Consider the following 15,377-nt stretch of genomic DNA (forward strand, 5'->3'; position numbering starts at 1 on the left):
TAAAGCTCTGGTCAGGGCGCGGCGCCCTGGGCCACCTTGGGCTCTCAAAGGCTCTACGGAGAGACCCTTGGGGGGGGGGTGCGGGGGAGCGGGTGCGGCAGCTGCAAAAAAGTAGGCACAGACGAGGGAGCCTGGAACGAGGCGGGTTCAGAGCCCTGATCTCGGGCTGTTCTGGTCACGGCGTGGCAGCCGGGGAGTAGCTCTTTCTGCTGCCACCCTCCCCTTTTCCTTGCCAGGCCCCATCCCCTGCACGCCTGGCCCCCCGCCCCTGCCGTCATCACGCTCCTGGTGGCTTCTCCTAGCTTGGCACTTTCCTGCAGAGGCATCCTTTTGGACAAACTTTGATGGGGAATTTCACACGGCGCTGGAAAAATGCCGGTTATGAAAGGATTACTGGCGCCCCAGAACACCTTCCTGGACACTATCGCTACCCGTTTCGACGGAACACGTAAGTAGGGCTTGCCAGAGTTGCCCGTTACCCAAGGATGGTTTTTTTCTTGGAGTTTGGCTCTGGGCTTTTCCTGTTTCCACCCTCACAGTAATTTACCTTCTTTTCTTGTCGGGGTAGGCTGGGTATCTTTTAGGTGGAGGAAAGGAAAGAAAATATGCCCGCCCCCCAACACAGAGATCATAAAAGCATTTGGTAGTAGATGAATCCCTTGATAGCCTGCTTCTGGAACACAGGTCTCAAGAATGATTGATGTTCGTGGTGGGACCGACGCTGTGCAGTTCTCTGAGTAGCTTTGCACAGGGCGAAATGGTGCCCACTTTATTTTCTAGAGTTCCGAGGCTGCCCGAGTTAGAGTTTGGAGGTTTTCCAGACCCCTCTGATTTCCCATTCGAGTTAAGTAAATCCTGAGTAGAATCATCCAGGCCAGGTGTGAGCTGTTCATAGACTTTCTGAGTGTTGGGAGTTGGTCAGCATCTCGCCTCTTAAGGCTGAAATTGAAACACTCGAGGAAAGACTGTTGAGAGAAGGAGGAGTTGAGCATTATGAATACTGACTCTAACACGGCGAAAGTTTTCAGAGCTTTGTGAAAATACATATCATTGAATATTTGACTTCTTGGGTTGGACTGGGAAAAAAGTGCTTGCAGCTAAGGTTCTTTCAGGACCACGGTCAGGTCCTCTCTGCTTCCAGGCTTCTCCTGGTGCCGGAGTCTGGGCTCCTTATTATTGCGTTTCCCTCTCTGTCCCTGACAACTGCCAGAATACTCACGTCTTCATTGTAGACAGCTTCTGTGTGCTCTTGTCGCCTTTTCTGTCTGTTATACAAGACTCATGTAGACTACTTCCCTATAACAGTTTTCTCAGCAGTCATGGGTCTCTGTTTTAAGCCGAGGCTATGCATGTCTTGGAGCCTGTGTGAGAGTTAACATCTACTTCCACGTAGGTAGTAGGAATGCACAGACCATTCTAACGGTGGAACAGAAGGTCTTAACATTTTAGAAGAGTTGGGCAAGTTTTGCATGCCAAAAAGGTGAAGATTTCTTTGATGGTGCTTGGGTTTTGATTTTTGAAATTCAGCCTAATTAAGGCTAATATGGCTATTTTTCTTTCTTTTTTCCTCTCTTTTTTTTTTTTTTTTGTAGTTGTTCTTTTAAAATAACCTTCAGAGGTATCCATTCTTTTCCCTGACGCATTACTAAATGTGAGGAAGCATGTGTGAATTGGACACTGTTACTAGATATTTGTTTTACTAGATGACAATAAGAAAAAAAATATATAAAAGGTCAAGTTGAAGTCCTTCCCAATGCCACCACCATCAAAACCAACATTGTGTCTCTCTAGCTGATCTAACTAGGATCCCTGAAGAGCAGTTCTGAACAGATGGCGGTTCTTAAAGTTGAATATTCCAATCCAAGATGTTCTAAACGTCGAACTGAGTGCATGTATGGAAAAGGTGATTACAAAAAGGACGATTTGCTTATGTCATTGTCATTTAAAGATGAATGGAGTACCTAATCATCCCATCAGAACCCTGGGAACCACTACAGAGAGACATTTGTATTTCAGCTGTTAATAAAAAAAGGCTATGGTGTAAAGATGTGGCCTCTTTTCTGAGCCTCATGATGAACAGGAATGCAATATAGAGAGGGTGTGTGCGTGCGTGCGTGCGTGCGTGTGTGTGTGTGTGTGTGTGTAAATCACTTTATTCTACAATTATTTTTTAAAGAACAGAAGATTAATACATTTTAAATCCTTATTTGTGGAGCTCATCATATACTAAGATTTAACATGATATATAACTTATTTTATTGATATGTATCCTATTTTCTTATCCTGTATATTATATATATGTGTGTGTGTGTATAAACATATACACACACACACACGCACACACACACACACACGCACACACACACACGCACACACACACACGCACACACGCACACGCACACACACACACGCACACACACGCACACACACACACACACACGCACACACACACACACACACACACACACACACACACACACACGCACACATGGTGACCATGCCTGATCTGTGCTCCCAGGGTCTTGAGGACTCCTGGAAAGATCCAGCATGCATGAAATCACAGTATTCTCAAGTAGTGAGCGACAAAGACATTGACAATGGCAAGATTTTATTTACAACATTTAATGAATACGTCTTTTCTCCAGAAACTCCATTTTAAAAAGATTGTTATTTTCTCATTTAATTTTTTTATAGCAGGATGACTTGAATAATCTGAAATTTAAGTAAATTTTCAGCCACAGAATTTGCTAAATCTAGAATTATGAGGATATCAGTTTTCCAGCCAAAGTTTTAGTAGATCTTATTATGACATGTTTTCTTGTTGATACAATTTTATTAAATAGTTCTAGCCTTGAAACTTTTTTTTTTTTTTTTGGTGAACCTTCTCCTTTCTCTTGATCTATACTTAAATTTATTTTCTTTCAAAAACTAAGGTATATGCAAGTTTTCAAATGTCAAAGGTGTCATCTGCACCAAAAACTTTATATTGCTGTTATTCTGTGTACACAGAGTTTACTCTGTTCATTTCTACCTTATTTCTGGACTATTTTGTGTGCATGCTATGTAGGTTTTATCCTATTTTGAACAAAAATAAAAGAGAAAACAACATCCTGGCAAACTTTTCCTTTCTAACCTAAACAATACATAGATTTTTATTACCCCTGCTGATTTACAACCCAAATTAACAATGTTATAAGAAGTCATGGCACCATCTAAAAGTTTCCCCAGTGGAAAAATAAAAATATCCCCATCTAGAAGTCTGCAGAATAATCCTACAAGTTTATAATATGAGAGGACAACAGAATTTTTTAAAATATCTATCACCTATTGATCTTCTACTACCCTGAACAATTAAAATGTTTTCTTTAATTTTCATATATGCAATTTATAAACATTATTGGAAACAAAAATTACCTACATAAAATTATAACTGAACTATACTTATTGAAACATCTTCTATTTGTTTAAATGAAGTGTAATGAGACCGAAACCAAGGAGCCCTCAGGCATATGCAGAATCCGTATACGCCATTTATGAAGAAAAAATAATTGCAATGAATGTATTCAATTTATTGTATGGACGAGCACTTTGCGCTTAAAACACACAGGCACATACGACTATTATTGTACCAAACATATAGCTCTTTCTTACATAGCTACTTTTATTAACTGTGTTTAGTGCACTGTAACTTTATTTGAATGGATGCTGGCTTTAAGTATATTAATATTATCATAAATACTAAAGGGGAATTATAACAGCAAGACATTTAAGGACATATTTAGAAGAGAACCTAGTTTTTAAAGTATTTGTCACAAAGTACCTTCCGATGAAAGCTTCTTTTTCCTTTTTGGAAGATATAAAGGCATGTCCATCTCAAACATAATGGTGCATTAGCCTACATTTTCTAGTCTCATCTAAATTTGGACAGAGTGATTCTTTCCCTCATGTGGTTACTAAGGCAAATTGTAACCTGATATATACCACCAATGAGACGGTACCTAACATTTTCAAAACAAGGTGCTTATTAGTATTTGTGCGTATATTTTATGTATGCTTATTTAGCCTGATCAAAAGACTTAAAGAAATTTATTAAAGTTAACATTCATTCTTTATGGTAGCAATTCTAATGTGGGTCTTGCTATTATTATTTATTTTAATTTATTCATGTTATAGGCACAGGGAGAAACACAGTACGTCTAATGGTGAGCAAAGGGCAGTGTAACTTAGGATAGAAGCCAGCACAACTCTCCCAAGTCTTTGCTGAGTTGTGGTTTAGGGAATGTCATAGGAGACTGATAAAAAGCAATGTGACCTTGTTACGTGTGGGTCTGTCAGTGAAGACTGTGTGAATACACTGAGGGAAACATCTCTCATACTCCACTTGCCGAAGTTTGCAAAGATTTGTGTTCTTTGGTTTTGCTTTGTTTTTTTCATATTTTTAAGCCTCTGTTGATGTAGACTCTTGTGTTCCTAGTATCTATGCATAAAAACCCAAGGTCCTATGTTAATGGTCTATTTCTGGGTAGTAATTACCACAACACAGAGAGTTTATCATCTCCTCTTTGCAGTTGGGGTGTCTAAGCATGGATCATCTGAGTCCTCTTCTGGGAGGCCTGCAAGGCCACAAATGAATGGTCATCTGGACCTATGATCCCTTCTGGCCTAAAACATTGGTTAGTAGACTTGTATCTTTATAACTGAGGTCCTGCTTTTCTTTGTAGTCAGTCAAGTGGTGCTCTTCTCATCAGCCTGTCCAGGAGTTACTGCTCCATAGCCTCTCCCATGCATAGTCTCAAAAGAAAACAGCTTATCTCTCTGAGATCAGCAAGAGGCTCTTTTGTAAAAGTTCCCTGAAGTAGGGACCATTCAAGATAATCTCCTTTCTGATGAACTCAAGGTCAGCTCACTACTCATCTTAATTATATTCTTAACCTATGCCTCATTTGCATATTCATGTGTCTGCTCAATATCCTGGGGAAAGGATTCCATGGGGTGTGTAAGTATAGGTCAGACTCTTAGGATCCATGTGGGGATTTTTCTTATCACAGCTGGTGTTTCCTTACCATTTACTAGCCTACTGAGCCTCACACCTGCTGGTTCTCAAAGCAGGTTTTTGAGCACAATTCAGCAGGCAGGATATCATGCTGACTCTACATCTGAAATATTTAGGAACATACGGCCTAACTTATGGGAGAGTTTTTTCTCACATCTGGCGATGGCATATGTATGATGCAGCCTGGATACACTGATAAGCCGTTTTCCTCCTCCTTTCATGTAGTGCACTGTTGGAGATGGAGAAACGTTTCTGAGAGTGAGTCTCACGCAAGTCTCCTTGACGAAGGGAGGGTACCCCAATCCCTGTTTAGAGCTAGAGGTGGCAGTACTTGGGCCCTCTGCTGGATGTGGGACCAGGAACGAGTCATCTATAAGGACAGTCTGTACACTTTAAGGGCACTGGCGTGTTTTTGACATGTTAGTGGAGACTCTGATCTAAACTGGTTTATGAATGAACTCTATGGAAAATGCTTTTCTCCCTTTGTCCTACCTCGCTGTTTCAGATTCAGGAAACTAGTGGGGTGTGCACTCTTGCTTTGAGCGTGATTGTGCTAAACAGAATTATGTTTTAAAGGTTGGACTTTATTTTACTTTATCGGAGAGGTGGAGGAAGAGAGGGGGAAATACAGGGATGGGGAAGAGGGAGGAAGACGTGGCAAGAGACTGTGCATTCATCCCCTTGACTGTGCCCATGGGTTCTTCTCATTCAAAAGAGCTGTTTTGGACTGTCCCGTAACATTCGCTGCAATGAACAAAGTATTTGAATTACAAGAACTAGATTTATGTCTTTAGCAGAAATACATTTCTTTGGATAATAAAATCAAATAATTAAAAAGTTGTATAGGATTTAAAGAATGAGATCACATAATTTTATTTTGACACCATTTTTAATAACACAAAATGGATATTCGATAGGTTAAGAGTAGGCTTATGCCCACACTTTTTTCAGGCTCTGCATTTGGCTTTACCTTCAGGCATGGCAGCAGACATTTTTGTCAATGATCTTCACAGAGAACAAAGGCCCTGTGTGTGGATGGTCTTCAGTTACCTGCCATTGCTAGGCAGCCTAGACTGAACTACTTCTTGGAGGAGCATGCTTTCCATGGAGAAAGGAGTGCCTCATCTTTTGTCTTATTGTTCTAGGAATGCTTAATGGACATTGTCTATATACAAAGCCATTACACTGGGATAAATCAAGCTTGATCTTTTCTCTAAGGGGACAATGATACATCAACACAAATTGTTACAATATAGGTCAGAATGGGCTGAGAGTATTAGTTATACTGAGCCGTCTTCATACAATAAGAAATGCCTGAGTAGAAATGGTTATGTATCATAGCATCCAAACACACCCTATTGATTTTTGTCAATTTTTGAAACATGGGCCACTGACATTTAGTTGGGTTTTCTGGGAAAATATATACCCTAGAGAAGAAAAAAGGGGCAAGACAGAGGTTGGTGGATGATGGAAGCCAGTTAGAGCAATTCTGGAAAGTCTTTAAATCTAGGATGCCTTCCGGAACCTAATAATACCTCTCTGCTTGGTTATGGGCCCCATAGACTGCTGTGTGCTTTTTCTAGGAGAAATGCCTGTTTTCCCCCCAAGAGAGTTAACTTTCTGTTAGGAGAAGAAAGTGTTGATTTCTGACTGCATAGCTGACTACTCTTCTCTTCCAGGGTAGTTCACCCCTGTGTTCTACTATAGAATTTTGCCTGTGGTGAAGAAAAAAGATTGCAGGTTTGCTGGCATTCATTCCTGGAGACTCTGATGGCAGGTGTGCTAGCATTCGGTCCTTGAATGCCAACTGGAGAAAAGCCACAGTTAAAAGGCACAGAATCACAACTGCTGCACAGAGAGTGCACTTCACCCACAGTGCGCGCTTGCTGACATCATCCAAACTCTTAAGTTTTTAATCCACTTTGGTTTAGCAGAAAGCCTAGAAACAAAACAGATAGGACTTCAGTTTTGCCTATGGCATCATTCAGATTTAGCAACTGGAAGCACTGAAGAGTCCTTGCGGTAACTTAAGCACTTGGATAGAGTTCTTAGCTTGGAAATTCTCTGGAAGATAGATCTTGCATTCTCCCGCTGTTGTTAATGCAGTGATCAGTCTGCCATCGGCCCTTCACAATTCACCTGCCCACAGACAAACTAATATCTTCTCTAGCTCATCAAATACATTTGTCTCATCTTGTTTTCTGGCCCTGTTCTTAGCAATGCCACCCCCCTGACTCTTTACTCTCGAGAGTTAAGTTAACCTGCAAGGCCGATATATGTAATTGCTTTACAGTTCTCTTGTATTTTGCTATAGAAACATCCCAGTTTGGCCCCTTATGTCCTGTCATTCTTCAGTGCTCCTGTGCTAATTTGAGTCTTCCTTTTCTCATCTTTACAATCATGATGTTACTCTCGCTAGCCCCTGAGGCCACTGGTCTCTTTCTCACTCCTGCCCCGTCATTCAGTTTCCCTTTTACCTAGAGTGACTTCTATGAGGAGTAACAAGACCATTTGATTGGGAGCAGAAGGTTATAGTTGTCTATTGGGATTTTACTACCTCTTCAATGACACCCAAAGATCTCAGTATTACTGGAGTTGAAGATGGTGCTACAGGATAATTCAAACTGCATCTTTTCTCCGGTTTCTAGACAGACTTAACCCAAGCACTCTGCTCACTCAGACCTTGGAGACTTGAAACAAAAGATGCTCTGTGAACCTCAACACCCACCATGAAAATTGCCTTGGAGAAGCTCCAAGGGTACTCAGGGGCCTCCCTCTGCTTAAAAAAAAAATGACCTGCTCACCTCTATAGTCAGCTCTCCTAGGCATTCATAGTCCAGTATCCAGCTATGAACTCTGGGAAGCCCTGACTCGTCCCATTCCTTGGAGCTGGCAACAGAGCTTTGCTCTACACTTACGTTTAAAAGTGAAAACCATTTGAAGTTCCTTGAAAGCCAGAGTCAGATTTTAGACAGTTCTATTTGCCATCAATAGTAACTAGTCTTCTTTTTCTTAGGATTCTGTGATTATATTAGTTATGAAATGATACTGTAGTGTAGGTCCAAAATAAACATGTTTATTGTTGTGTCTACATGGATACTGTGCAGTTCTTCATCTGTCTATTCTGATCACAACCCAAATCCCAATGAGGCAGAAGGCAAATACTTCCTGCTTAGTTAAATCTGACACAATGCCAGCTTAAAATTCTCCCACATCTCAGGAGCTTGTGATCTTTCTTCACAGCCACACTGCTACTCTATGTGTGCACCTACCATGTCTAGTCTCTACCGCTTTCAGAAAGGATTTCTCCTTTAATTTTAGCCAGTTCTCATCCATATGTTGTTTCCTTTCTTTCCATTAGACTATGCTTTATGTACTTGTCACTTAAAGAGTGTTTTGAATTGGTATTTAAGAGCTACATTTGGAAGTATATGTACATTTGGAAGTGTATTCACTGTGCAAAGCAGCTTTGCTCACCAAAAAAGGCATACTGTCCATATAAAAAAGAAAATCTTTTTTTTCTTGCAGATTTTGATGCTTAGAATTTGCTGATGTACTGACTTTAATATATCCTTGTGATTTTTTTTTATTGTGAAGCTAATCTCCCTGTGAAGATATTCTGATTTTCATAGCTTCTATAGTGACAGCATTTGTATTTTTACTTTGTAAGAGTTTTATAAAGGAAATTTTTTTTACCCATTCTCAGTCTGCTTTTATGAGAACAAAATATACTCTCCTATGTCCACCACTGTTGACATATCTCAGCAGAAGCCATTTCACTTTTCTCTACAGTGAATTTACAGGGTGAAATGAGTATGCTTGGATCTCTAGCTCTCAAGTGTAATAATCTACAGTGCTTTTTTTTGGTCATTCTTTCAGAGTTTCTTTTGTTCTATTAGGTCTTCTGGACAGATATTTTTTACTGTACTTGTAGGTCCAAATGAGCTTCCAGTTTCAGTTATTGAGTGAAAGAAACTGGAGAGCAGAGCACTTAGCAGTCTTGCCGTCTTCATTGAGTTTCTTTTTTTTTTTTTTTCCTGTGTTTACAGTATTTCTTTTTTTCTTTTTTCTTTTTTACCTCATTTTTAAAATTAATTTATTCTTGTTACATCTCAATGTTTATCTCATCCCTTGTATCCTCCCATTCTTCTCTCCCTCCCATTTTCCCATTATTCCCCTCCCCTATGACTGTTCCTGACGGGGATTACCTCCCCCTGTATATGCTCATAGGGTATCAAGTCTCCTCTTGGCAACCTGCTGTCCTTGCTCTGAGTGCCACCAGGTCTCCCCCTCCAGGGGACATAGTCAAATGTGAGGCACCAGAGTACGTAAGAAAGTCATATCCCACTCTCCACTCAACTGTGGAGAATGTTCGTTGAGTTTCTTGAGAGAAGCATCTATGTAAGAGTTTCAGTTGTTCTTGACATGTCAAGGACCCAGGTTGAGAAGTGAACTCTCTTCAGATTTGCTACTGGGGTTATTTCTTGCATGGAAAGAATGGTTTAGAAGATAAACTTGGTTATACCTTTCACCTTAACACAAAAGTAAGTATTTCTTTTGGGAATCCGTGACAGGTGGAAGGACTTTAAGATCTGTAGGACAGAGCTTCCATGTTGTAACTTGGGTTAAGTTGTAGCTCAGTCATCTGGAAAAAAAAAAAAAAAACACGATTCTGCCGCCATCTTTTGACAAGTCCGTGCTTCTCAATTTTAGGGAACATATTTAGTAAGCACCTGGTACTCATGCCTACATGTGCAGTGCTCCTGTCATCACCAGGAAGCTTTCCTCTTCTATATAAGGCTAGCTTATTTGAGAATACTAGTAAGTATCTAGCATTTACATAGAGTTTTATTCTTAAGTATTGCTTCATATGTGTTATTGCATTCTTTACATTGTATACTACCAAACACTTTCTTGGTAACATGAATTTCACATCCCTCCCATGGTAATTGGTTTTTTGACTTTTATATAAATGGATTAATCAGTTTTCTTCTCAAGCGTTATGGAGCTAGGTGTCCCACTCTGTTGCTTCTCATTCTGAAGTCACCTTAAGTGCATATCTGAGGTAACAGCTGTGCTTCCACTTGGCACGTTTGACTCTTATCCTTTGCTAATAAGTTCTGTAATCTCGTTTGCTGAGTTTGAGAAAAAGATCAAAATGTGTTCTTTACAGATTCCTATCCAATTTTCACTACAACTCAACATTTCCTCTTTCCTGTGATGACAAGTTTATCACATTTTGTGGTCCTTTGTGTTTTTAAACTTCTGATAAAGTTCACCAACTTGGGTTTTTTTTTTTTTTTTTTTTTTTTTTTTTTGTATGTTAAGTGCTGGTTAGTTTTTGTCAATGTTACACGTGTGTAAAAGGAAACCTCAACTGAGGAACCACCTTCATAAGATTGGCCTGTAAGTATGTTTGTGGGGGCATTTTCTTAATTAATCATCGATATGGGTGAGCACAGACTACTATAGGTGGTGCCATCCCTGGGCAGGTATATACCTGGGAGGTATATGAAATAAGGAAGCCATGAAGAACAAGTCCATCAATAAGTAGTAATCCTCTGTTGTGGCTCACAACTCTATTCTTGCTCAAGTTCCTGTCTGACTTCCTTTGATGATGGACCACCATGGAGATGTGGAAGCCAAATAAAACCTTTCCTTCTCAAATTGCTCTTGGCCTATGTTTTATCACAGAAGCAACAACTATCAAGCTAGAACCTTAGTATAATACTTGTAGTTACAGAGATGTTGTGCTAGGTCTAAAAATTACCCTCCAACTCGCCCCACTCTGAATCTTACTTGTCTGATTGTGCTTACTTAGAAGTCGACAAGAACTTAAATATTAGATTATCTAGGTGAAAAAAAGTATGTTGGTGTTTTAATGGAATATTCTTGGGAAAATAAAGTATTTACAATATTGAAAATGCTAGCCAAGATCTTTTTGAGTCTTTCTAAAATTCTTGCAAATTTCCTGCTTACTTTATTCCTGGAAAGTCTTATCTTCGGGGCTGAGAAGACAGTTCAGTCAGTGAACAGCTTTCTGTGTGAGTCTGAAGAGTCTCGACATTGATCCCCAGAATCTATGTAAAAAGCAGGGCCTGGTGGCACACCCTTGTAACTCCAACACTTTTGTGGGGGTGGGGTGTGGAATGGTGGTGGAAATAGTCAGTCCCTGCTGCTGGCTAGTCAACCAATTTATTATAATTTGAAGTTCCAGGGTCCCATTGAGAGACCCTGCCTCAAAAACAATGTGGGTATCCCCTGAAAATGATGTGCAAGGCTGACCTCTGGCTTTCACATGTATATACACACACTGACAGGTGTACACATGTGAACGCATGTATGCACACACATGCATGTACACACACATACGAGAGAGAGAGAGAGAGAGAGAGAGAGAATTTATCTTTGTAATTGTTTCATAAGCAGATTCTTTCCTTCCATTGTTGTTTTCAAATTAATCTTGTTTATTTCTAGAAGATCAATGCTTTTTATACTTTTATTTTTATCTTAACTAAGCAGATTAATTATGTTCTAAATTATTTGGAGACTAATTATTTTGTAGTTTCTTTCTTGGGGTTTCTAAGTTAAAAAAACAAAATTACCTCAAACAATAAACATCTTAAGGTCATATTTTTTTGTTTTGTAACTCCTCCCATCTTTCCCCTTAATTTTTTTTTTCCTATTGCCTAAACAACTGTTCTAAAGTACATGTTGAAACATAGTGACCAGAAAGGAAACACTTCTTGTTCCTTAATCTAATGAAAGTTATTTAACTTTTAAAAACATATATACAGGTTGCCTAGCTTTTAACTTTTTAATTATATAATGATATTTTATTAAGACGTTTTGTCATATATTTCCATTATTAAGTCTCTATGAATTGTCTTTCTGGTTATGTATCAGAGATATTATTTTGGTTCCCGTCAAGACAGAAGTGCTCCTGTTGCAGCCCTGGCTATACTTCGCCATGGTGGTAGCTGTTGTGCTTCATAAGCTTTACAGTTGGGTGCATCTAGTGATTGCTCTTCTCCCTTGATAGTTTGCATTGTGCCGGCAGATACTGTGAAAGCTCGTCCTCCAGGAGGAAGCTTTCATCTAAGTTCCTGGCCACCTCACCAAAATGCTGTGTCCAGATTTTGTAGTGTATTCCACAAAAGAGTCTTATCTTCATGTTCTGAGGCAACCAAGAGCAACAACCATATAGTTTTATGTCTCTCTTGATTTCCCCAACCAACAATTCTAAGAGAGATTTCCTATTCCTGGCATTGAGATTTTTGTTAGCTAGTTTATGGCTCTTGAGTGGAGCAATCTCACCTCATGTGACATAACTCCATTTAAACTATTTATTATCTATGTAAGTATATTATATTTGTATTTTAAGTAAACAAAATACGCTTCTTTTCTCTCTCTCTCTCTCTTATCCTATGATCTTCCCTCCCAAACTTGAATAATGTTAAGCTTCAAAATGGCTTTAGAAAAAATAAATTCTATGAGTTTATCAATAAAATCACTCAAACTGAAAATATTATTTTCATCTTATATATTGTATATATATTACATATTGAATATATCATATATATTGACTATAACTTTACTCTTTAATTCTTACTTTCATTCTCAAGGCATTCTCTGCTCATTGTATTTTATGCTTCCTTCATAAACATGTTTTCTCAGTCATTTGAACTAAACTTGACTTTTAGCCAAGCTCAAAATTAAACTTTTAAAATAACACAATTTTGTATTATTTTCCAAGGCACATTGATAGGCTTGGGAAATTTCTTCCATAGTCTTAATTATTAATAAAATATTAAGTTAAGTATTCCTGATATCTCTCTACTTCTGTTCATGGAGTGACTTGGGTCCCTTTAGCCTGTGGTTGTTGCCAGATATTTTATTCTTCTCATATGGGAGGCAAGAAGCATAGGATCTTACACAGGAAGTGTTGTTTTTGTTAATTATATTTATTTATGTGTACACGCATATATGTGTAGATAGTAGTATGTCTTGTGGCCATCTCATGTGCTCAAAGTTGCATTTCCCCCATGGTAGCATCTTGTTAACTATATAAGATAATATCTCAACCAGAAAACTATTGAGGACAATTCAGTGGTGTGTTCCAGTTTTGACTAATTTTACACATATTTACGTGTGTACTTGTGTTTAGTTTTATGCTGTTCAATCTTTTGTGCATTTGTGTTTAGTTTTATCCTATGTGTATGTTCTTAGAATGGCAATCACACTCAAGCTAGAGAACCATTTCTCCACTTAGCGCTCTTATCCTGTTTCCTTTTTTTACAGCCATAGATACCTTTCTTTTAAACCCATGGCAATTAGTAGTCTGTATTCACTCAGCACTTTTTATAATGGTACAAACCTTATATGAGAAGCACTTTTGAGGTAGCTGTTTTCACTCAACATCAACCCCTTTAGACTCACACAAAGCTGATACATAGTTCATTCGCCTTTATTACTGGTTAGTAGCTTAGTAGTTTCCCTATTCAGCTTAGCTCTGCTTTTCCACTTACTGTTTATATGCAATGGGCTGCAAGGACTTGCAGTTCCAGACAGTTAAGAGGGCTTGGTTGAAATGTTGAAGGCCCCGAAAGAGCCAAAAGACCAAGACACATGTGTATAACTGTAGCTATTATTAGAAGATGGCGTGTGCTGCCTTGCCTCCAGTGTTTGAGCATTGTCCCGGTCACATGACAATGATTTTCAAATATGAAAGGTGAGAACTAACAGCTTTCTGCAAATTGTTCAAAGAAGGTAACTCATTAACAACCTTCCTCTGGAAAACTCCTCCACCTATTGAATTCTCATCTTCCAAATGAAAACAAAACGTTTAAGTATAATTATAAAATCAAAGGGATTTTTATTATCTCAGTCCTGCGTTGAAAGCATCCTTCAACACTTGAGGGGCCCAGCATCACCTCTGCCTCCTTGTACCTCTCTATCCCCTCCCCAACTCAGGCAAACTCGGAAACAATCTTCTTTACACATGGAATTTTGCATCAGATTTCCTCTGATGAATTAGTTTTGTGATTGAAAGGAAATAGACAAACATCAGGTCTAGTGCCTCAGCATTACGTAACCAAATGAGAAAATGTCAGCCTCGTGCTTATTCAAACCCATTGTTTTATTCAACCCACCCCTTCCTGTCCTCAGATGAACTCTAGGTCAAGTTCCATAGCATTTCTGGACTGGTAATAGAAAGATCTTTTAATTTTTATAGTTTTAAAAAGGAACCAAGTCAGCTAATGGAGGCTCAATTCCCAGTAGTGTAGTTGTTTCTACTTGTACCTGGTGTTGAAGTGGTCAGGCTGTCCTGGGGACCTAAAGTGATATTATCAACTAAATGTTAATTATAGAGCTTCAGTCTCGTCTGTGATAAGCCTGGTCACAGGAGGAGAAAGATGGAGCATACTGACTCTTAGTGGGAGTTGGCTGTTGGTAAGATATCATTGGCGTTCATTCTTCGTAAAGCTGACAGGGGTCATTCCGCCTGATTCTGCCAGGGTTCTGGTGAGATGACTGCTGTACTATTATTGCTACATCTTTGGAGTACGGCATTGTCTTTGAGGTCATGAAAAATGAGTTCATATTGAGCATTTCCTTAGGTTCTTAAGACTTTATCTTTCACACAGGTATGCAGAGAAACATAAATGCAGAAATGCACATGTGGACGCACATGCACACATGTACACACTACTCCATCGCCACTTATTACTTATTTTCTTCCATTGATCTAGATGATTGTATTCATCTCCAGTTAATGGCTTTTTGCATATTATACTAGTTAGCTTTGTCAACTTGACACAGTTCAAAAGTCATCTGAGAGGAAAGCTGTAATTGAAGAATTGCCTAGATGAGTAAGGTCTTCGAGCATGTCTGTGAGGGGGGGGATTGTCTCGATATTAATTATTGTAGGATGGCCCGTATGACTGTGAGTGGACCACCCACATGCAGGTAGTCCAGGGCTGAATAAGAAAGCTAGCTGAACCTAAAACAGTGGGCAAGCCAGCAAGGAGTATTCCTCTATGTTTTCTGCCCGGGTATCTATACGGAAATCAGTTTCATTTGCGACCATCAGGGGGAAAGCTGTTGTTTTGCATGCATTGGGCAGTCGTCATCTGTTCTTAACACAGACACTCGAGGCTTCCCTTACTCCTCACACCCCTTTCTTTTCCTAAGTTGCTATTGGTCAGAGTGGTTTTTTTTTTTTTTTTTTTTTTTTTTGTCATAGCAACAGAAAAATAACTAGAACATACATCCTCAAGACACTCAGGCTGCATCCCCAGCTTGTTCTACAGATACCACTTCA

The 15,377-nt window shown here is 39.2% G+C and overlaps 1 protein-coding gene across 1 annotated transcript in view; it reads left to right on the top strand.

The window, feature by feature from the left end:
• Window positions 1-345: 345 nt before the first annotated feature.
• The window catches only part of Kcnh8 (potassium voltage-gated channel subfamily H member 8), a 385,997-nt gene continuing 370,965 nt past the window's right edge, over window positions 346-15,377 (top strand). Inside the window, exon 1 of the mRNA XM_051153057.1 lies at window positions 346-448. Coding sequence (XP_051009014.1) covers window positions 373-448 — 76 coding nt within the window. The 5' untranslated portion in view covers window positions 346-372. The remainder of the gene's footprint in view (window positions 449-15,377) is intronic.

The sequence above is a fragment of the Acomys russatus genome, chromosome 11 (assembly GCF_903995435.1).
Source record: "Acomys russatus chromosome 11, mAcoRus1.1, whole genome shotgun sequence".
NCBI lineage: Eukaryota > Metazoa > Chordata > Mammalia > Rodentia > Muridae > Acomys > Acomys russatus.